The 18,438-nt window shown below is 32.5% G+C and overlaps 2 protein-coding genes across 4 annotated transcripts in view; one reads left to right on the top strand and one right to left on the bottom strand.

The window, feature by feature from the left end:
* Positions 1-18,438, bottom strand: part of COG5 (component of oligomeric golgi complex 5) — a 215,715-nt gene that overhangs the window by 142,367 nt on the left and 54,910 nt on the right. The window lies entirely within an intron of this gene.
* GPR22 (G protein-coupled receptor 22) lies at positions 9,261-12,300 on the top strand. Of its 2 annotated transcripts, XM_054726644.1 has the most exons (3): positions 9,261-9,331; positions 9,718-9,719; positions 10,976-12,300. In XM_054726644.1, exon 3 carries the CDS (start codon positions 11,002-11,004, stop codon positions 12,298-12,300), a length of 1,299 nt encoding a protein of 432 aa, XP_054582619.1. In that variant the 5' UTR covers positions 9,261-9,331; positions 9,718-9,719; positions 10,976-11,001. The 2 variants fall into 2 exon arrangements, with proteins under 2 accessions (XP_054582619.1, XP_054582618.1); XM_054726643.1 differs by lacking the exon at positions 9,718-9,719 and having other exon boundaries at positions 9,261-9,330.

The raw sequence follows: 18,438 nt of genomic DNA on the forward strand, positions 1-18,438 counted from the left end.
TCAGATTCCACAGAGTGGAGAACTCTACTCCACAGGCAATCCAGTACTTACTCCCAAGGGACTAGCTGAGGCTGGGTTTCTTTGTCACACAAAATCAGACAAAAATCACAGTACTTTTTCAAGATACTACAGCAAAACTTTTTGTAGATAGTATATCTCTAAATGGGGACTAGAAGGTAGCGGTAACTGAAGATATACTGCTGTATTTTGCTTGCAGAAAGTCACCAGTGAGCATAGCCTTTAACTATTATTAGTAAGTGCTTTACTATTATTAGTAAATTAGTAATATTATTAGTAAATACATTTCCCAAATGAATGCCCCAAGTAGTACTGTGGAAATTACTAAATCTATAGCACTCTACCATTCTCTGGATCTACACATCAAGGATAGCAGCCTTTTTATAAAGGTATTATGTATCTAACTAATTTCAGTAACAGACCACTAGTTCATAGACAGCCATTCAGCTACATCTCCTACCAGAGCACAGAAGAAGGGATTTGACTTAGCTTTGTTAAATATATATTCTACTTCATCAACTGACTTGATTTCAGGACAAAGAAGTGAATTGAATTCTGTAAAATAACCTATAATAGAAGAATTATGCAAAGAAAATGAAACAACAGAAAACAAAGAGAAACCAATGTGAAAAAGAAGCACAAATATGACTATGTAATTCTTTGATGAAAATATAAGAGAAAAACATTAACAAAATCCATAATATTTAAGGATACAAAGAGGGATATTAAGCAGTCAAAATAGTAAGCCAGAAAATTGGGGGCAGAAGTGGTAATAATTTGGACAAGGAGTCAAAGATAACAGTAAGACAACAGACGGAGATTTGAAAATAATAACAGCCCTGGCTCAGTTGGTCAGAGCATTGCCCCATACAACCAAAGATTGCGGGTTCACTTCCCAGTCAGGGCGCATACCTAGGTTATGGTTTTTGTATGAGAGGCAACTGATCAATGTTTCTCTCTCACACAGATATTTCTCTCTTTCTCTTCCAATCCCTGTCCTTCTCCCTCTTTGCCTTCCTCTCTTTCTAAAATCAATAAGCTTATCTCAGGTCGGAATAAAATAAATAGTAATAGACACAGAGTCCAAAATCTAGGTTGGATGAGAAAATGGAAAGAAATGCCATGTTTTATTTTTATAATGTATGTGATGCTAGCTAGCCAATTACTTACAAATACATAGTATAAAAAAATAAAAAATAAATAAAAATGCCATAAACTTAGGTGAGGTATGAAAGGATGGGGGAAAATGCTTTGTGTCAGCGGTTAAGGACAACAGGGGGGTGGGGGGATGTATGGGGAGGGGTGTGGTATGGGAATGGGGGGATGAGGACAAATATGTGATACCTTAATCAATAAAGAAATTATTTTTTAAAAAAAGAGTATAGAATCTGCCCAGCCAGCATGGCTCAGTGGTTGAGTGTCAACCTATGAACTAGGAGGTTATGGTTCCATTCCCAGTCAGGGCACATGTCCTGGTTGTGGGCTCAATCCCCAGTGTAAGGCATGCAGGAGGCAGCCAATTAATAATTCTCTTTTGTCATTGATATTTCTATCTCTCTCTCCCTCTCCATTCCTCTCTGAAATCAATAAAAATAAGTTTTTTAAAAAGAGAATAGAATTTTACCCAGAAAGGCCACAGGAATATTGAGAAAGAAGAACAAAGTTAGATGAATAACACTACCTGATATCAAATTATACTACAAGGCCATAGTAATCAAAACAGCATGGTACAGGCATAAAAACAGACATATAGATCAATGGAACAGAAAAGAGAGCCCAGAAATAAACCCACATCTTTATAATAAATTATCATATGACAAAGCAGGCAAGAACATACAATGGAGTAAAGATAGTCTATTCGATAAATGGTGTGGAGAAAATTGGACAGATGCACACAAAAAATGAAACTAGACTATCTTCTTACACTGCACACAAGAATAAACTCAAAATGGATTAAAGACTTAAATGCTAGACTCAAAAGCCATAAAAATACTAAAAGAAAACATAGGCAGTAAAATCTCAGACATTTCTTGTAGCAATATTTTTGCCAATATATCTCCTTAGACAAGGAAAAGAAAACAAAAATAAATAAACAAACAAATGGGACTACATTAAACTAAAAAGTTTTTGCACAACAAAGGTAACTATCAACAAAATGAAAAGACAACCCACTGAATGGGAGAACATATTAGCCAATGATTCATCTGGTAAGGGGTTAATATCCAAGCTTCATAAAGAACTTATAAAACTCAACACAAAAGAAACAAATAATCAATTTAAAAAATGGGCAAAGGACCTGAACAGACACTTCTCCAAGAGGACATACAAATGGCCAACAGACATATGAAATGATGCTCAATGTCACTAATCATTACAGAGATGCAAATTAAAACTACAAGGAGATATCATCTCACACCTGTCAGAATGACTTTCATCAATAAATCAACAAACAACAGTGTTGGTGAGGATGTGGACAAAAGGAACCCTTGTGCACTCTTGGTGAGAATGCAGTTTGGTGCAGCTGCTGTGGAAAGCAATATAGAGTTACCTCAAAAAATTAAAAATGGAGCTGCCTTATGACCCAGCAATTCCACTTCAGGAAATTTACCCGAAGAAGCCCAAAACACTAACTCAAAAGAACATATGTACACCTAAATACAATTTAAAAAGTGACTTTTCAGCAATTAGAAACAGCTTTTGCATATATACTTCGTAAATAGTTTCAAAGTACTTTCAATTATGGTTCATTCCAATATTTTGTAAAGTTTTTTTACATACAAACTCTGAATCATAAAAAATGTAGCATCAGAACTACAGGGGTCTGATATAAACAGTGCAATGTAAGTGTAAACAATAAACTCTCATACTCCCATTGTCCAAATTTAAGGGGGAAAATGTATAAAATTAAATTTTAAAGGCTCCCATAACAGGAAGCTTAAAAATTAAAATTCCTATGCAATCAAACTATAACTAAAAAGATAAAAATAACTTGTGAAAAGGGACTTTAATAGAGATATTTAGGGTTAGATTCATATATGTTGTTCAGTTATCATTAGAAAAGTGAAGGTTGTTAAAATAACTAATTAATAATCTACAGATATTTCATAACAAAATTTGGCTTTAAATCACCAATTGTAGCATTTTGCAAAATTAGTACCCTACATGAATAAAAAATATGTTAAATGTACAAGTATGAAAATTTGTTACTATGGAAATAAGAATGTTTATAAATTCTGATATATGTAATTTGATATTAATTTTTTCATGAAATAATACCATCTGACTTTCAATACAAAGGTATAGATATTTTCATCTTTGTTAAAGACAAAGGAAGCTAGGGTTATCCTGCTGAGAAATCAGAAAACTGTGTAATCACAAAACCAATTTGTGGTGTTTAAAAGAAAACCATACTAAACATTGTACATAATAAAAAAATTTGTTGTTTGTAATATATTGTGTATCTTTAACAACAAATCACTTGCACATGGGATAGAGCAATTTTCAGACTTGAGCTTTTACGCTGCCATTATTTTTTTATATATATTTTTATTGATTTCAGAGAGGAAGGGAGAGGGAGAGAGAGATAGAAACATCAATGATGAAAGAGAATCATTGATCGGCTGCCTCCTGCACGCCCCCTACTGGGGATCGAGCCCGCAACCCAGTATGTGCCCTTAACTGGAATCGAACCTGGGACCCTTCAGTCTGCAGGCCAACACTCTATCCACTGAGCCAAACCAGCTAGGGATCTGCTGCCATTGTTTTTTACAGAGATCCCATAATTTGTTTTTTCAAAATAGTCTCAATTTAACTTGGAAATACTGCCTCACAGAGAGTCAAAGCACAGAAATATATTCAACAAAAAAAATCAAAGTTATATTGTGGACCAGAAAATGTTTGACTGGCCAAAAATCATGTAGCTAACTAATAAAAATTAAAATTCCTATGCATCAAACATTTAAAATAAGTAGTGTGTAAACCCAGATCACCCAAAACTAAGTCCCAAGTACCTTCAGAATTTTCTAAAGAGAGAAGACCAACTACAGGTAGAGGGGAGTTTGCTGAGTTCTAACACTAGTTCTGCTACTTTCAAGTCATTAAACTTCTCTGTGTCTTGGTTTCCCCAATTTCGTAGGATTATTTTAATGAAATATACAGGCAAATACTTGAACTCTGACACACTAATAATTTCTCATCCCCACCACAAGTGTCAACTGATGCTAATACCTTTTCTCTGGTTTTAGTTTTATCAGGTGTACCGGTTAATAATTCAGATTTTTTTTTAATAGATGGAGTTACACATATGTTGATATATATGCAATTTGATATGATGCTATTTTGTTGTATTGACAGCAAGCTTCAAAACTTCATATGTCAAATTTGCTGAAGATGTTAACATCATAGATATTTTTACACTTAAAAATGTGGAATTTCATGCCAAAAAAAAAGAACATTTGCGGGAAGTTTTAATTCATTATTTTAAAATGCTGACAGTTATCATATACTTTGGGACGCTTATGGTGAACATGCTCCATCTCAAGATACTTGTGAACACTGGTTTAAACACTTTAAAAGTGATGATTTCTATGTGAAAGACAAAGAACTTCCAGGTCAACTGAAAAAGTTTGAAGACCAACAATTACAAGCATTATTGGATGAAGATGCGTGTCAAACTCAAAAACAACTTGCAGAAAGATTAAAGGTTGCTCAGCAAACAATTTCCAATCATTTATAAGCAATGGGAAAGATTTTAAAGAAAGGAAAATGGGTGCCGCATCAACTGAACGAAAGACAAATGGAAAACCAAAAAGTCATCAGTGAAATATTGCTTCAACGGCTTTTTTGCATCAAATTGTAACTGGCGATGAAAAGTGGATTTATTTTGAGAATCCCAAATGCACAAAATCATGGGTTGATCCAGGTCAACCATCAACATCAACTGCAAGGCCAAATCGCTTCGGAAAGAAGACAATGCTCTTCGTTTGGTGGGATCAGGAAGGTGTGGTGTGTTATGAGCTTCTAAAACCAGGTGAAACCATTAATACTGATCACTACCAATAACAAATAACCAATTTGAACCACGCTTTGATCGTGAAACAACCAGAATGGGCCAGAAGACACGGCAAAGTAATTTTGCTTCATGATAACGCACCATCACACACTTCAAAACCAGTTAAAGACACATTAAAAGATCTTGCCTGGGCAGTATTTACCCACCCGCCGTATTCACCAGACCTTGCTCCTTCAGATTACCACTTTCTGAGCAGCACTTCAAAACGTACGAAGAAGTGGAAAATTGGGTCTCTGAATGGTTTGCCTCAAAACAAGAAAAGTTCTATTGGGACAGTATCCACAAATTACCTGAAAGATGGGGGAAATGTGTAGCTAGCGATGGACATTACTTTGAATAAAGCACTTCTGATGTTTCTCTTGAAATTACTGTGTTTTCTTTGATTACAAAATCTGCATTATTAACCGGGACATCTGGTAAGCTTCAAATAATGAGTCTGTGCACATGCACACACTATCTTTCAACATGGATAACATCTTAACAAGATCTTTTGCTCTAACTTTCAAAATGCATGAAAAGTGGCACAACATTTAAATTTTTTAGCATTACCAAAGCCTTGCCACAGAAGGCTATGCAAAAAGTTTTAGAAATTCACAAAAAATTTTTCCACTACATTACTCTCAACTTCTACTGAAATGCAATTCAAAACTCACATACTATTCAGCCAGCCCCCTGCTATACATATGAACACAGTTCAAGCCCAATAAAACTGACCAATCAAAATTAGCTTTAACTCTACCAACAAATTATAAAAATGTACACTGCTTTTCAAAATCATAAAGTAACAATTCTAATTACATATTTAAAATTTAGTATACACTTTAATAAATGATCACTAATATTCCTAAAATAATGGAAATAGATGATATCAATATCCTAATAATCCAATCAATTTGCATTATGTGTTCTATTTTGTTAACAGATAGAAGACAGCTATTATATATACTCAAGTCTAAAAAAATACTCCTCAATGTTGAGAATAGAAAATTATTTATAGGTGAACAAAGTTAATAGAAATCTGACTTCAAAGTAATATTTTACATTAATTACATATTATACCATTTGTTCTTTTGAAAGCATATCTATCTCAAAACAATTTAGCTTTATAATTTCTGAAGACTTGTAACTAACTCCCTTTTTTTCTTACCAAAATATTCACCCAATAACATTAGCATATAGCTATATATAATAGTTAGGACACTGCTATACACTAAAATAGAAGTAGCCAATTGAAATAAAATATTATGGTGAATGATCAGTATAACGCTACTAATTAAAGGTTTAGTAAAGGTGAAGACTGAATAGTAATCTCAAAAGTAATGCACATGATTAAATCTTTATACACAGAATATACTAATAGAAATGGATCTTTTTAAAAAACGTTTAGCAACTTGAGATGTTCTCAATTTGGAATACGCAGAGAAGATGACTTGAATACAAACAAACTAGTTGAAATTCAATGTGGTTCACAGTAAAGATGCAATGGCTTTCTATTTGTACAACAAAGAATCTCAACCAAAAACATATATGACTAAAATATTCTCAAGTGCAATTTTCTGGGCTTTTAAAAGAATACATACTCTTACAAAGTGAATTCTTTTGTGACACCACCCCCCCCCCCGCCTCCCTGCATTTTAATGTTTGGCATAAATAAACAATAAACCAGAATGTATATTTTTAAAGGACTAATTTACTCATGTTCTATTTAAGAGAAACATACAACCACTTATAAATATAGCCTTTTAAAAAAGCATCCTTATATAAAAACAGTGTGTGTGTTGTGGGGGGGAGCCCTGCTATACATATGAACACAGTTCAAGCCCAATACAACTGACCAATCAAAATTAGTGAATGCACTGCATCTCTCTGCAGTGGAGAGCAGCGACAAGGTAGGCTGTCATTCTGCAAAAGCTGCCCAGAACAGGCTTTCCTCTGAAAAGCAGTGCCGTTCCTTTTTAGAATATGTTGTCTCTGGAGACAAGAAGACTTCAGCATGTTAAATTACTTTCATTATGTATTTTCAGACGCTTATTGATTCCACAGGAGGAAGAGTGAGAGACTGCAGCAGCCTCTAAGCAGCACTACATGTTCCATACATTGGCAGTACTGCTGAAACAATGGCACAGTACAGACACATATTTTCATTAAGGTCTTTCCGAAGAGATGTTTATGACTCTCTTCCCAAGTCCTCTCCTAGCAAGTGAACAAAATGAATCAATCAAAACTGGAAACGCTTCAACTACATCAGGAATTTATCAAATCTTTAGCGGAGGTAAGATTCCTTATTATAGTATGCAGCTGCTTTTGAACTGGCATTGAGGGGTAAAATTACTTTGAAAAATAGCCTGAATTTTAAGAGTTTATTTGCTTAATATTACTTATTGTTAAACATGTATCTTTTAGATTTATTTATTTTAAGACATGAAATATTTTATATGTAATTTTAAGATGCTATGTTAAATACAAAAATATTCTTTGTTAATTCACTACGAAGACATCAGCTTTTAAGTCACTTCAAATATACTAAATAATCTTAGAGTCATCAACACAGTTTTTCTTAAGAAATGCTTATTTTTCTTAAAAGAACCAGGTTTACTATTTAGCTATTATTTATTACTCAATTTTTGGTTCAGTTTATCATTGGGCATGGTCATTGAAAATTATTTAATTTGCAGTTACATTTTGCAGTTTACCTTTTATATTTCAATTACATAAATAATTCTTCAATGGAAATTTATAACTTACCATAAAATCTGTTTTAATCAATTAAATTCAAACCATGTGCTATAATGTAGCAAGTTACAATATTTTACAGCAGGAAATATTGTTCAATTTATTATAAAGACATGAGGGAATGACAGTATTTTTAATATAAGCTAATTGCTCATAATCTTTGAAAATACAGTTAGCTTAAAAAGTGAGAGCAGAAATTAGTTAGCTTTAAAAAACTACAGCTTTTCTTTCATGGTTATATGTGTGATGTTAATTCTGTTATTAAATAATTTACAATCCTTGTTTGGGAAAGAGAATATTGTAATTAAAGAAACCATTAAATTTGTGTATAAGCTGTGGCTATACAAATACAGTTTTGCTTACTGTGATAACAAATGCTATATGTAGTGTTAAAATAAACAAAACTAAAGTAACTTTCAATTAATCTGAAATTATTAGGAAGCCCTATTTCTTAACCTTTTCTTTTCTTTTGCACAAGGGCCCACAGCAGCTAATTCAGTACTTACAACTGAAAATATGAAGAATGCATCCGACCGAGCATCTATCTACCTAGCTGTCTGAACTATAAACTGCAGGATATTCTTGTAACATATTATTTTAAGTTACTAAGGAGTTAAAACCAGAGAGTATAGGTCTACATTACTGCTGGGATGTAACATATCAACAGTAATCATCGACAGAAGATGCTATATAAAATAACCACAAAAAGAAAAACAATATAATTGTAAAATCCTGAAGACAAAATGGTGAGCACTTTAAAGAGGGTGTTTATACTTTAATATACCAGAATTGTGGAGCTACTGATTCTTAAAGAAACAATGAAACATGGATTACCAAAATAAGAATGCCAAATATTACCAGCAAGCTAAATGAAGCTTTAGCAAGTATTTTCTGCACTAAATATTCAGATATTTGTATTAATTGATATTACTAAAGGATTTTTTCCATTGGAGTTTTATGACCAATTATATATCCTCTTTTAATGAAAACAAACCAGATTAAATAGCAGATGGTGTTTATCAAAAGAACATGGACTGGATTTATAATATAAAACAAGTTATGTGATCTAGAAATCATTTCAAAATAATCAAGACTGCTATAGAAACAGTGTGTAACAAAAGGATGGCTAAATACATTTTAGGAGCTAGAAACCTTTTTTGTTTTCACATGTTCTGGAAAATAAAAAGACTCTATCATATATTTCTATAAAGGGAATCATAATTCCTATCATTTGAAGAAGTTTTGCTTGGTCGTGACTTTTTAAGACAAAACAAACAAAAATATTGTTTACTGGTCTTTAGAAATCCATCAGCCAACTAAATCTCACAATTCATGCATTTGAAGTATTGGAGAGAAAATGAAAGAATGCCTACAAGACATGAAATAAAACACAGCTACTTCACTGCTGTCAGGTAAAAATTCATGTCAAAATTTGTCAATGACATCATGCATCAATTTGTGAAAAACTGCTATAGTGAGCCAAAAGGCCTATAAGGCAACAGCGAACAGGTAGGTCAGAAGATGCATGCTCCCCATCACATGGTTTAACATTTACAAAAGAAAAGAATCTTGCTCTAGAGGAGATGCATTTTTCTTCATTATTACCTAACTTGACATTTCTGCTTTATTTACTTATAAATCTAACTGATGTGACATGATGTTTAATCTGTCAGTTCAGAAAATTTGAAAACTTGACACACTTAAAATTTTCCATTTTTATAGGATTTCAATGTTAGCTAAGACCTTCACTAACTTGAATATGTGCCTCTGGTAATATTTTATACCAAGTTCAAAAGAAATATTGCTATCATTTATTTGTGCTTCTGAAATATTACTCCGAAAATAATATGCATAGATAAAATTGTATTCTAGAACTTATAAAAGGTTACATCAAGAGGTTAACCTAAGTTCTTAAAATTACTAGCCTTTTAATTTATGCTTATGATTTTGCAATCAAAATTCTGTACTCAAAATGTGAAATATAGTTGGTTGGATGATTTTATATTTTAACTGAATATACTACTGGTTACTGATAGTTTGCCCAGAAAATCAGACATTAGTTTTATGAATTACCCTAAATCTCTATATATTAAAATATAGATTTGCATGAATTAGCAAGAGGTTGTTTTTTTAAAAGTTTCCTCAAAATTATACACAGGGTGATTTATATAAAAGGTTCTAGAGAGATGTGTAACTTTAAAAGATTCCTCAGAAAATGGGCTTCGATTCTCCCTTTTCCCTAAAATTTCATTTTTTATTTACTTTAAAAATTCTGCTTATATAAAATCAACTGATATAGTATTTAAAACCACTTCAAAAATGGCTACTTCTTAATATGATATTAAATTTCAATTTTCTCCTTCCACAAGATACAAGAGGGTGTGGTCACAAAATAAATCATTCATAGGAGTGATTATTGTTCCAAGCTTTGTGACGTTTTACTTTAACATATGTCCTTTTCTTCCAATTTTTATAATATAAGTTTGCTCACTATAAAGTTCAGTGAGCATTTTCATGATTAAATGTGAAATATCTATCCTTTCTCTAATTCTATAGGGAAAAAACTCCAAATATCCCTAAATCACACTGTTGACTTGTGAATATGAATTACAATCAAGAACATGAACAAAATAATTTAAAGCAAACTGGTACTCTATACCATTTACTTCCTAAATGAACACTTGTCTTGGTCATTTGAAATCTCAGGGGAATAATTATACCTACACTAATTATACTGGAACAAATTAAAACAATGTTTATTTCCCACCTACTCACAACACTTTAAAATGAAATCTTAAAACATTGGGCTAAAAGCAGTTTTGCATAATGGGTAGTTTTATTATACAAAAAATATACTATGTCTCAAATAATAAGCTTGAAAAACCCACATGAGTAGAATGTTTTCAGTGTATGCAATAATTTTGAACTCTATAAAAGTAAACCCCATATAGTTATTTCTTCAAAAGGAGAACCCAATTTCCTTTTACATCAAAATAATGCAACCTTGCTATTTCCTAATTCTGCTTTCCATTAATAGTTTACAAACTTAAAAATTAAACTAAGTACACAATAAAAAAGGTGTGTTTTTTTCCACAAAGAACATGTCATTTAAATTGCCAAATAATCAAATAGTTTTTCTATTTCACTTTCTAGGGAAAAAAATCAACTGCTCCAAAAGAATGTGTTTTTCTCCCATTCTGGAAATCAACATGCAGTCTGAATCTAACATTACAGTTCGAGATGACATTGATGACATCAATACCAAAATGTACCAACCACTATCATATCCATTAAGCTTTCAAGCGTCTCTCACCGGATTTCTCATGTTAGAAATCGTGTTGGGACTTGGCAGCAACCTCACCGTACTGGTACTTTACTGCATGAAATCCAACTTAATCAACTCTGTCAGTAACATTATTACAATGAATCTTCATGTACTTGATGTAATAATTTGTGTGGGATGTATTCCTCTAACTATAGTTATCCTTCTGCTTTCACTGGAAAGTAACACTGCTCTTATCTGCTGTTTCCATGAAGCCTGTGTATCTTTTGCAAGTGTCTCAACAGCGATCAACGTTTTTGCTATCACGCTGGACAGATATGACATCTCTGTAAAACCTGCAAACCGAATTCTGACAATGGGCAGAGCTATAATGTTAATGATATCCATTTGGATTTTTTCATTTTTCTCTTTCCTGATTCCCTTTATTGAGGTAAATTTTTTCAGTCTTCGAAGTGGAAATACATGGGAAAATAAGACACTTTTGTGTGTCAGTACAAATGAATACTACACTGAACTGGGGATGTATTACCACCTGCTTGTACAGATTCCAATATTCTTTTTCACTGTCATAGTAATGTTAATCACATACACCAAAATACTTCAGGCTCTTAATATTCGAATAGGTACCAGATTTTCAACAGGACAGAAGAAGAAAGCAAGAAAAAAAAAGACTATTTCTCTAACCACGCAACATGAGACTACAGACATGTCACAAAGTAGTGGTGGGAGAAATGTAGTCTTTGGTGTAAGAACTTCAGTCTCTGTAATAATTGCCCTCCGGCGAGCTGTGAAACGACACCGTGAACGAAGAGAAAGGCAAAAAAGAGTCTTCAAAATGTCTTTATTGATTATTTCTACATTTCTTCTCTGCTGGACACCAATTTCTGTTTTAAATACCACCATTTTATGTTTAGGCCCAAGTGACCTTTTAGTAAAATTAAGGCTGTGTTTTCTAGTCATGGCTTATGGAACAACTATATTTCACCCTCTATTATATGCATTCACAAGACAAAAATTTCAAAAGGTCTTGAAAAGTAAAATGAAAAAGCGAGTTGTTTCCATAGTAGAAGCTGATCCCATGCCTAATAATGCTGTAATTCACAACTCTTGGATAGACCCTAAAAGAAATAAAATTACTTTTGAAGACAGTGAAATAAGAGAAAAATGTTTAGTACCTCAGGTTGTCACCGACTAAGGAAAAGTCCAAGTTTTACCAAATTCACATTCAGAAGTTTTAAATTTAAATTGTAAAAAGTAAAATTACTGCCAAATATAAGAAAAAACATTTTAAGTATTGGTTATGTTGTAAATTTTCAATGTAAATGTCAAGATTAGATTAGGTCATATATATTCAATTTCTTCATAACTTAATGTATTTGTTGCATGGCAGTTTGTTAAAGTAATATCATATGTATATTTTGTCAATATTATGTCCATCAGAAGATATTCATGTAAGTCATATTTTCTAAATAATAAATACATAGCCTTAAAATAGTCTATAACTTAAAAATATAACTGACACAGGTATCCTTGTTTTTTTCTTTTTATAAAGTATATTGTTTCTAAGCCACAAACTATAGATATATTTCTATGACAAATAGAATAGCATTTTAACATAAGAACCAAAATTACAGCTCCAAATAATCAAAACAATCCAGAATTTTCTGTACCACTATATTGTTTTCTGAAATAGTCAACTTGCTATAATATTTGATGCACCAAAAATAATGAACCATGTATAAAACTTTATCCTTTTTTTAAATGTAGAAATTGTAGGGTTTATCAGGATTTTAATATTCAAGAACAAAAAACAAATAACCTATATTGCACACCAAGATAGGGAAACTTTTTAAAGTTTATTATGAAAAAGAATTTGACATTCTAAAAACAAGGGCATTATGTCTATACTATACAAATGAACTGATAATAAAGAGAAGGAAGAAAACTAAAGCACCAGCATCATTCTTCCTTTTCTTACTTTGCTTCAGTCTAAGCCAAATGCTTGGAATTAATACAGTCTGCTGGCAAAAACAGTGTAGTAAAATAAATTATTCAAGTTGGTCTTTTTGTGTAATAGAAATTAACTAATAAAATCTGAATATCAGGGAGAAAGAAAGGACTATATTATTGTAGAAAAGCTTAACAAAGTCAACTATTTTTAATTTTAGATATATAGCAACTTTAGAGTAATACAATTTATACAATGTTACTACCCTACCTGTAACTCCCAAATGTTTCAAAATACAGTTCTATTTCCACTCTGAAAATCATTAAAGTGGCAATAAACCTTGTCAATTTGTTTTACTCTACACCACTTAATTTAAGCATTTTTGACTCCAATCCTCAACTCATGTTGGAAAATTATGAAATTACTAATCCTAACTATAGATATCAGGTTTGGGAATTCTTATCAAATATTTTTCAACTGTAATAATCTAATAATCTATTCATGAGTGCTAAGTATAACTGTATCAGAAAAACAGCAATAAATTACTTAAAGTGGGCAAATACTTGCTACCTTATCATTTGATTAACTAGATAATTTTATTCTATTTTTAACACTATATTCACTAAATAAAGTAGCAACTCATTTTTAATTAAATTTTCTATTGAACAACTGAATAACATATTACTTTTATGTAAATAAATGAAATTCATTCAGTCAAGTTTACTGAATACCCTAATCCTTGGGAAAATGAGCATCATGCAATAACTTGAATTCCCTGAGGTTACACAACAAATTTATTTACTTCCGATAATAATGCTAACAATGTCAAATCTTGGCAAAGCTGAAATTAATTTCTTCCTACTTATTTTCTACTCTTTTATAAAATTAAAGAAATGCTGCTATTTGACAAAATATACTGTAGGACTTATTTTTTGAAACCTGGAAGACAAATTAAGAATTCATAAACAAAGATATTAGGAAAATTTTCATTTGATAAGTATATTTGGCATAAAATGTCTGCTAATATATTAATTTAAAAAATTTAAACTTATTGTATAGTTGAACTTCCAAGCGTAAAGTAAAATTTTAATATTTAGTTTTATAATCTTAATAAAAATTCAACTATTTTTAGAGTTTTCATATTAAGAGAAAACCCTTTGTGTTTTAAGTATTTTTAACCCTCAAGTCTATATACATGCCAAAGGACTCAGTTAAAAAACACTTTTCTAATATATTTGCCTAAACTGCTTTCAAGCCCTCTTGTTCTCTGTAATAAGTAATCTATCAAAATAATAAATAAATGGCAAATATTATAATGTTGCCCTCTAACTGTTATTATTTCTACACTTGACATTGAAACAGACAATTAACAAGCATCTTTGCCCACCTGTAATGATCTTTCAGGTAAACAAAAGCATACCCACTGACTTACCATAAAGAAAAAGCATACATACCAGACAATTTCTAATAGCTTTTTAATGTTAAATAATATATCAATCAAAATTATATTTATAAGTTTAGCTTTTAAAAAAAGACACACATGTTTGCAATTACCTCAGCTTAAATGAGAGGAGAGATAGAACAATGTTTTTGTTAAATGTTCTATGAAAAGGTGAAAATTTTTTTACCTATGACAACTTTCACCACCATGTATAAATTTTTCAATTTCAAATAACTTTAACCAAAAAAGCATTAATGGTAATTTTTCATGTTAGAATGAATTTTTTTAATGCAAAGGAAACAGAAGTAAAAGTAAATTTAATGTGTGAATCCTTCTTAAAATTATGTTTTTCTATCCATATGTCACAAACTACAAGCAAAGTTATCAATTTCAATTAGTTAACTGGGTTAGTTCTTTAAAACTATAAAAATAAGAAGTATTATTGTAAAAACTAACTGAAGATGAGCTTAACAAAATATGAAACTGTCATTTTCTCTTTTGTTTGATTTGTTACTTTAAGGAGGTTATTATTCTACCAACTATCCCCAACAGATGGTCAACCTATTATGAAAATTGAATTATTTATAATTACGCTTTTTTAAAAATGGCATTCATAATAGTTCTGTACTTCTCACTCATCATAAGTCAGTTTTTAGGTAGGTGATCTATTTTTTAATACTCCAAATAAAATTATAGCAAAATCTCAGTTCTTTGGACACTAAAAATCAAAATCCTCATTTAACTGAGATTAGACTTAAAAGTGAAAACCTAAAAAGTGAAAGAAAATAGGTCCTTATTAGCTCTTTAGTCAGCATTGTAATTTCAAGACTACTTTCTAAAGTCAATAAAACCTTTGGTTTTCTTACATTTTATGACTGCACATTTAAATAACTTTGTAATGCAATTATCACTTTAATTCTTACAATGTAGAAGGCATTACAGCAAATACTCATATTCATATGGAATTGAGTCATTACCCTCAGAGCTTAAAATCTAGAATCAAGGTAATAAAAAGTATAGCAGTATCTATTAAAAAGGTAGAATGTGATAAATGCTACGAAAAGAATAAAGTTAATAGACTTAAGAAAAAGAAATTATGTTGGATTTAAAAATAATATATAAACAATCCTGGCTGTTGTGGCTCAGTTTGTTGGGCATCATCCTGTGCACTGAAAAGTTGCTGGTTCGATACCCAGTCAGGGCACATGCCTAGTTTCGGGCTCAATCCCTAGTGGGGGATGTGCAGTAGGCAGCCAATTGATGTCACACTTATATTGATATTTTTCTCTCTCTCCCTTCATCTCTCTTTAAAAATCAATAAGCTATTCTTTTTTGTTAAATATATTTTTTATTGATTTTTTTTGGGGGGGGGGAGGAAGAAGGGAGAGGGAGAGACAGAAACATCAATAGTGAGAGAGAATCATTGATTGGCTGCCTCCTGCACGCCCCCTACCGGGATCAAGCCCACAACCTGGGCAAGTGCCCTTGACTGGTATTGAACCTTGGGACCCTTCAATCCACAGGCCGACGCTCTGTTCACTGAGCCAAGCCAGCTACGGCAGTGGTCGGCAAACTCATTAGTCAACAGAGCCAAATATCAACAGTACAACGATTGAAATTTCTTCTGAGAGCCAAAAACCGACTTCTGCGCATGGGCCACGAAGTTTCAATTGCACTGTATGTGCACGCCCGCATGTGGTATTTTGTGGAAGAGCCACACTCAAGGGGCCAAAGAGCCGCATGTGGCTTGCGAGCCGCAGTTTGCCGACCACTGAGCTAGGGCAATAAGCTATTCTCTTATTAAAAACACACACACACACACACACACACACACACACACACACACACACAATATAAACAAAAGCATTGCTGAGGGAAGCTACTGAAACATATTCTGGAAATGGTCAATTGTTTTCTTTAGAAGTAATACAGTTGTGAGAAGTTCAGCTGGTAAGTTAAATTGGGGCAAAAGGCAGAAGGCCTTTAATGCCAGCAGAGAAATCGGAGGAGGGGAATAAAACAATTAGAAATGAGCTACATAAATAATAATAATAAACAGCAATATGTAGAAAAGTTGATTGGGTTAAACAGTAATGGGAAGCTGAGAAACAAAACTGTTGCTGGGTAAAACACAGAAGATGGGAAACTGTTGCCATCACCTGGATACGTAATGAAGGTCTGGTAGTAGCTTTGCAAAGGAGCACATACATGTGACAGGCAATGTGAAGGCAGAATCAATAGGGAATGCCAACTGACTAGAAAGACAACTGGGATAAGAGATTGAAGAATTTTAGATGGCCATAAAAAGAACCATAAGAAACAAGATTAGCCTCAATGAACTAAGAAATTTTAAATTATATTTTGTATAAAGTACATAGATAAAAAGGGCAAAAACAAAAAAGCATTTCTGGCAAAGCAGCAAATTCAACTAAATAAAATCAATAATATTATTCAAGAATGTTCGTTATTAAAAACTATTCAAAATAAAAATTTCAAATTGATGTTTTAAAGTACTATAATTTTATATATTAGTTTATTCAGTTTTTCCATTAAATATATTTTCTTCTTCAGTAATCTTTTAATTATAAAAAATTATAAATGAAAAAATGTCAAGGTATATAAAGTACAAAATGTAAATATCCTTTGCTTTTTAAAAATAATTATATTCATCTAACTCATTATACACATATCCCCTTCATTACTTAATAGCTTTATAAAAATAATTTTAGAATATTAAAAAACATACAGCAATAGTTCTAAAAATTAATATTGATAAAATATCAAATACCTAAACCTTTTTCTGTTAAAATAAATAGCTTCAAGCTACAGCCCAGATCATCTTATTAAAGGTAAGAAAGGTGACCTGACAAACTGTGAAGCACATTACTTTTCTAAATGGTGGGAAGAAGCAAAGGGAAAAGTGTAAAATAATTTATTTCTTTTCTCCCTTTCCACTAAATAAGATGAAAAATAAAAACTAAAGGAAATTTTTAGAGCCTATTTTCTTTACATCTCAGAGATAGCTAATTATATGCACTCCTTCTAAATCTAAGCCCCTTATGGAACTGCAGTAAACTCAAAGAAAGCTAACCATGAGATAATAATAAATTACAATAAATGTTATGGGGAAAGGAGCTCAGATACCATTATAAAAGAGAAAATTAAACCTAGATAAGGCAGGAAAAAAGATCTAAAACACTCAGGGCCCTAACCGGTTTGGCTCAGTGGATAGAGCGCCAGCCTGTGGACTGAAAGGTCCCAGGTTCGATTCCGGTCAAGGGCATGTACCTTGGTTGCGGGCACATCCTCAGTGGGAGGTGTGCAGGAGGCAGCTGATTGATGTTTCTCTCTCATTGATGTTTCTAACTCTCTATCCCTCTCCCTTCCTCTCTATAAAAAAATCAATAAAGTATATATATTTTTAAAAATAAAATAAAATACTCAGAGATGATCAGCTCTTAGAGAAATGCAAAGAGAACACAGAATTGTAGGTTAAAGTTTACAGAAGAAAACTAATTTGAAGACTGACTTTTTATGAAAAGACTAGAGGCCCGATGCACGAAGATTCGTGCAAGAATGGGCCTTCCTTCCCCTGGCTGCCTGCACCGCCTTCAGTCCAGCGGGAGTCGCCTTTTTGCTCCGGCCCAGAGCCGCCTTTCTGCCTTCCCCACGCTGCCCAGAGGCCTGGAGCAGCTGGGGCGGTGCAGAACGCCAGTGTCGTCGCCATGGCAACGACACAAGCGTCCAGCCCCAGCCACTTGGCGCCTACATATGCAAATTAACCTGCCATCTTTGTTGGGTTAATTTGCATACTCACTCCTGATTGTCTGGTGGGCATCGCGAAGGTACGGTCAATTTGCATCTTACTCTTTTATTAGTGTAGATGCTCAACGTCACTAATCATCAAAGAAATGCAAATTCAAACCACAATGAGATATCCCCTC

This window comes from Eptesicus fuscus, chromosome 14, assembly GCF_027574615.1.
Source record: "Eptesicus fuscus isolate TK198812 chromosome 14, DD_ASM_mEF_20220401, whole genome shotgun sequence".
NCBI lineage: Eukaryota > Metazoa > Chordata > Mammalia > Chiroptera > Vespertilionidae > Eptesicus > Eptesicus fuscus.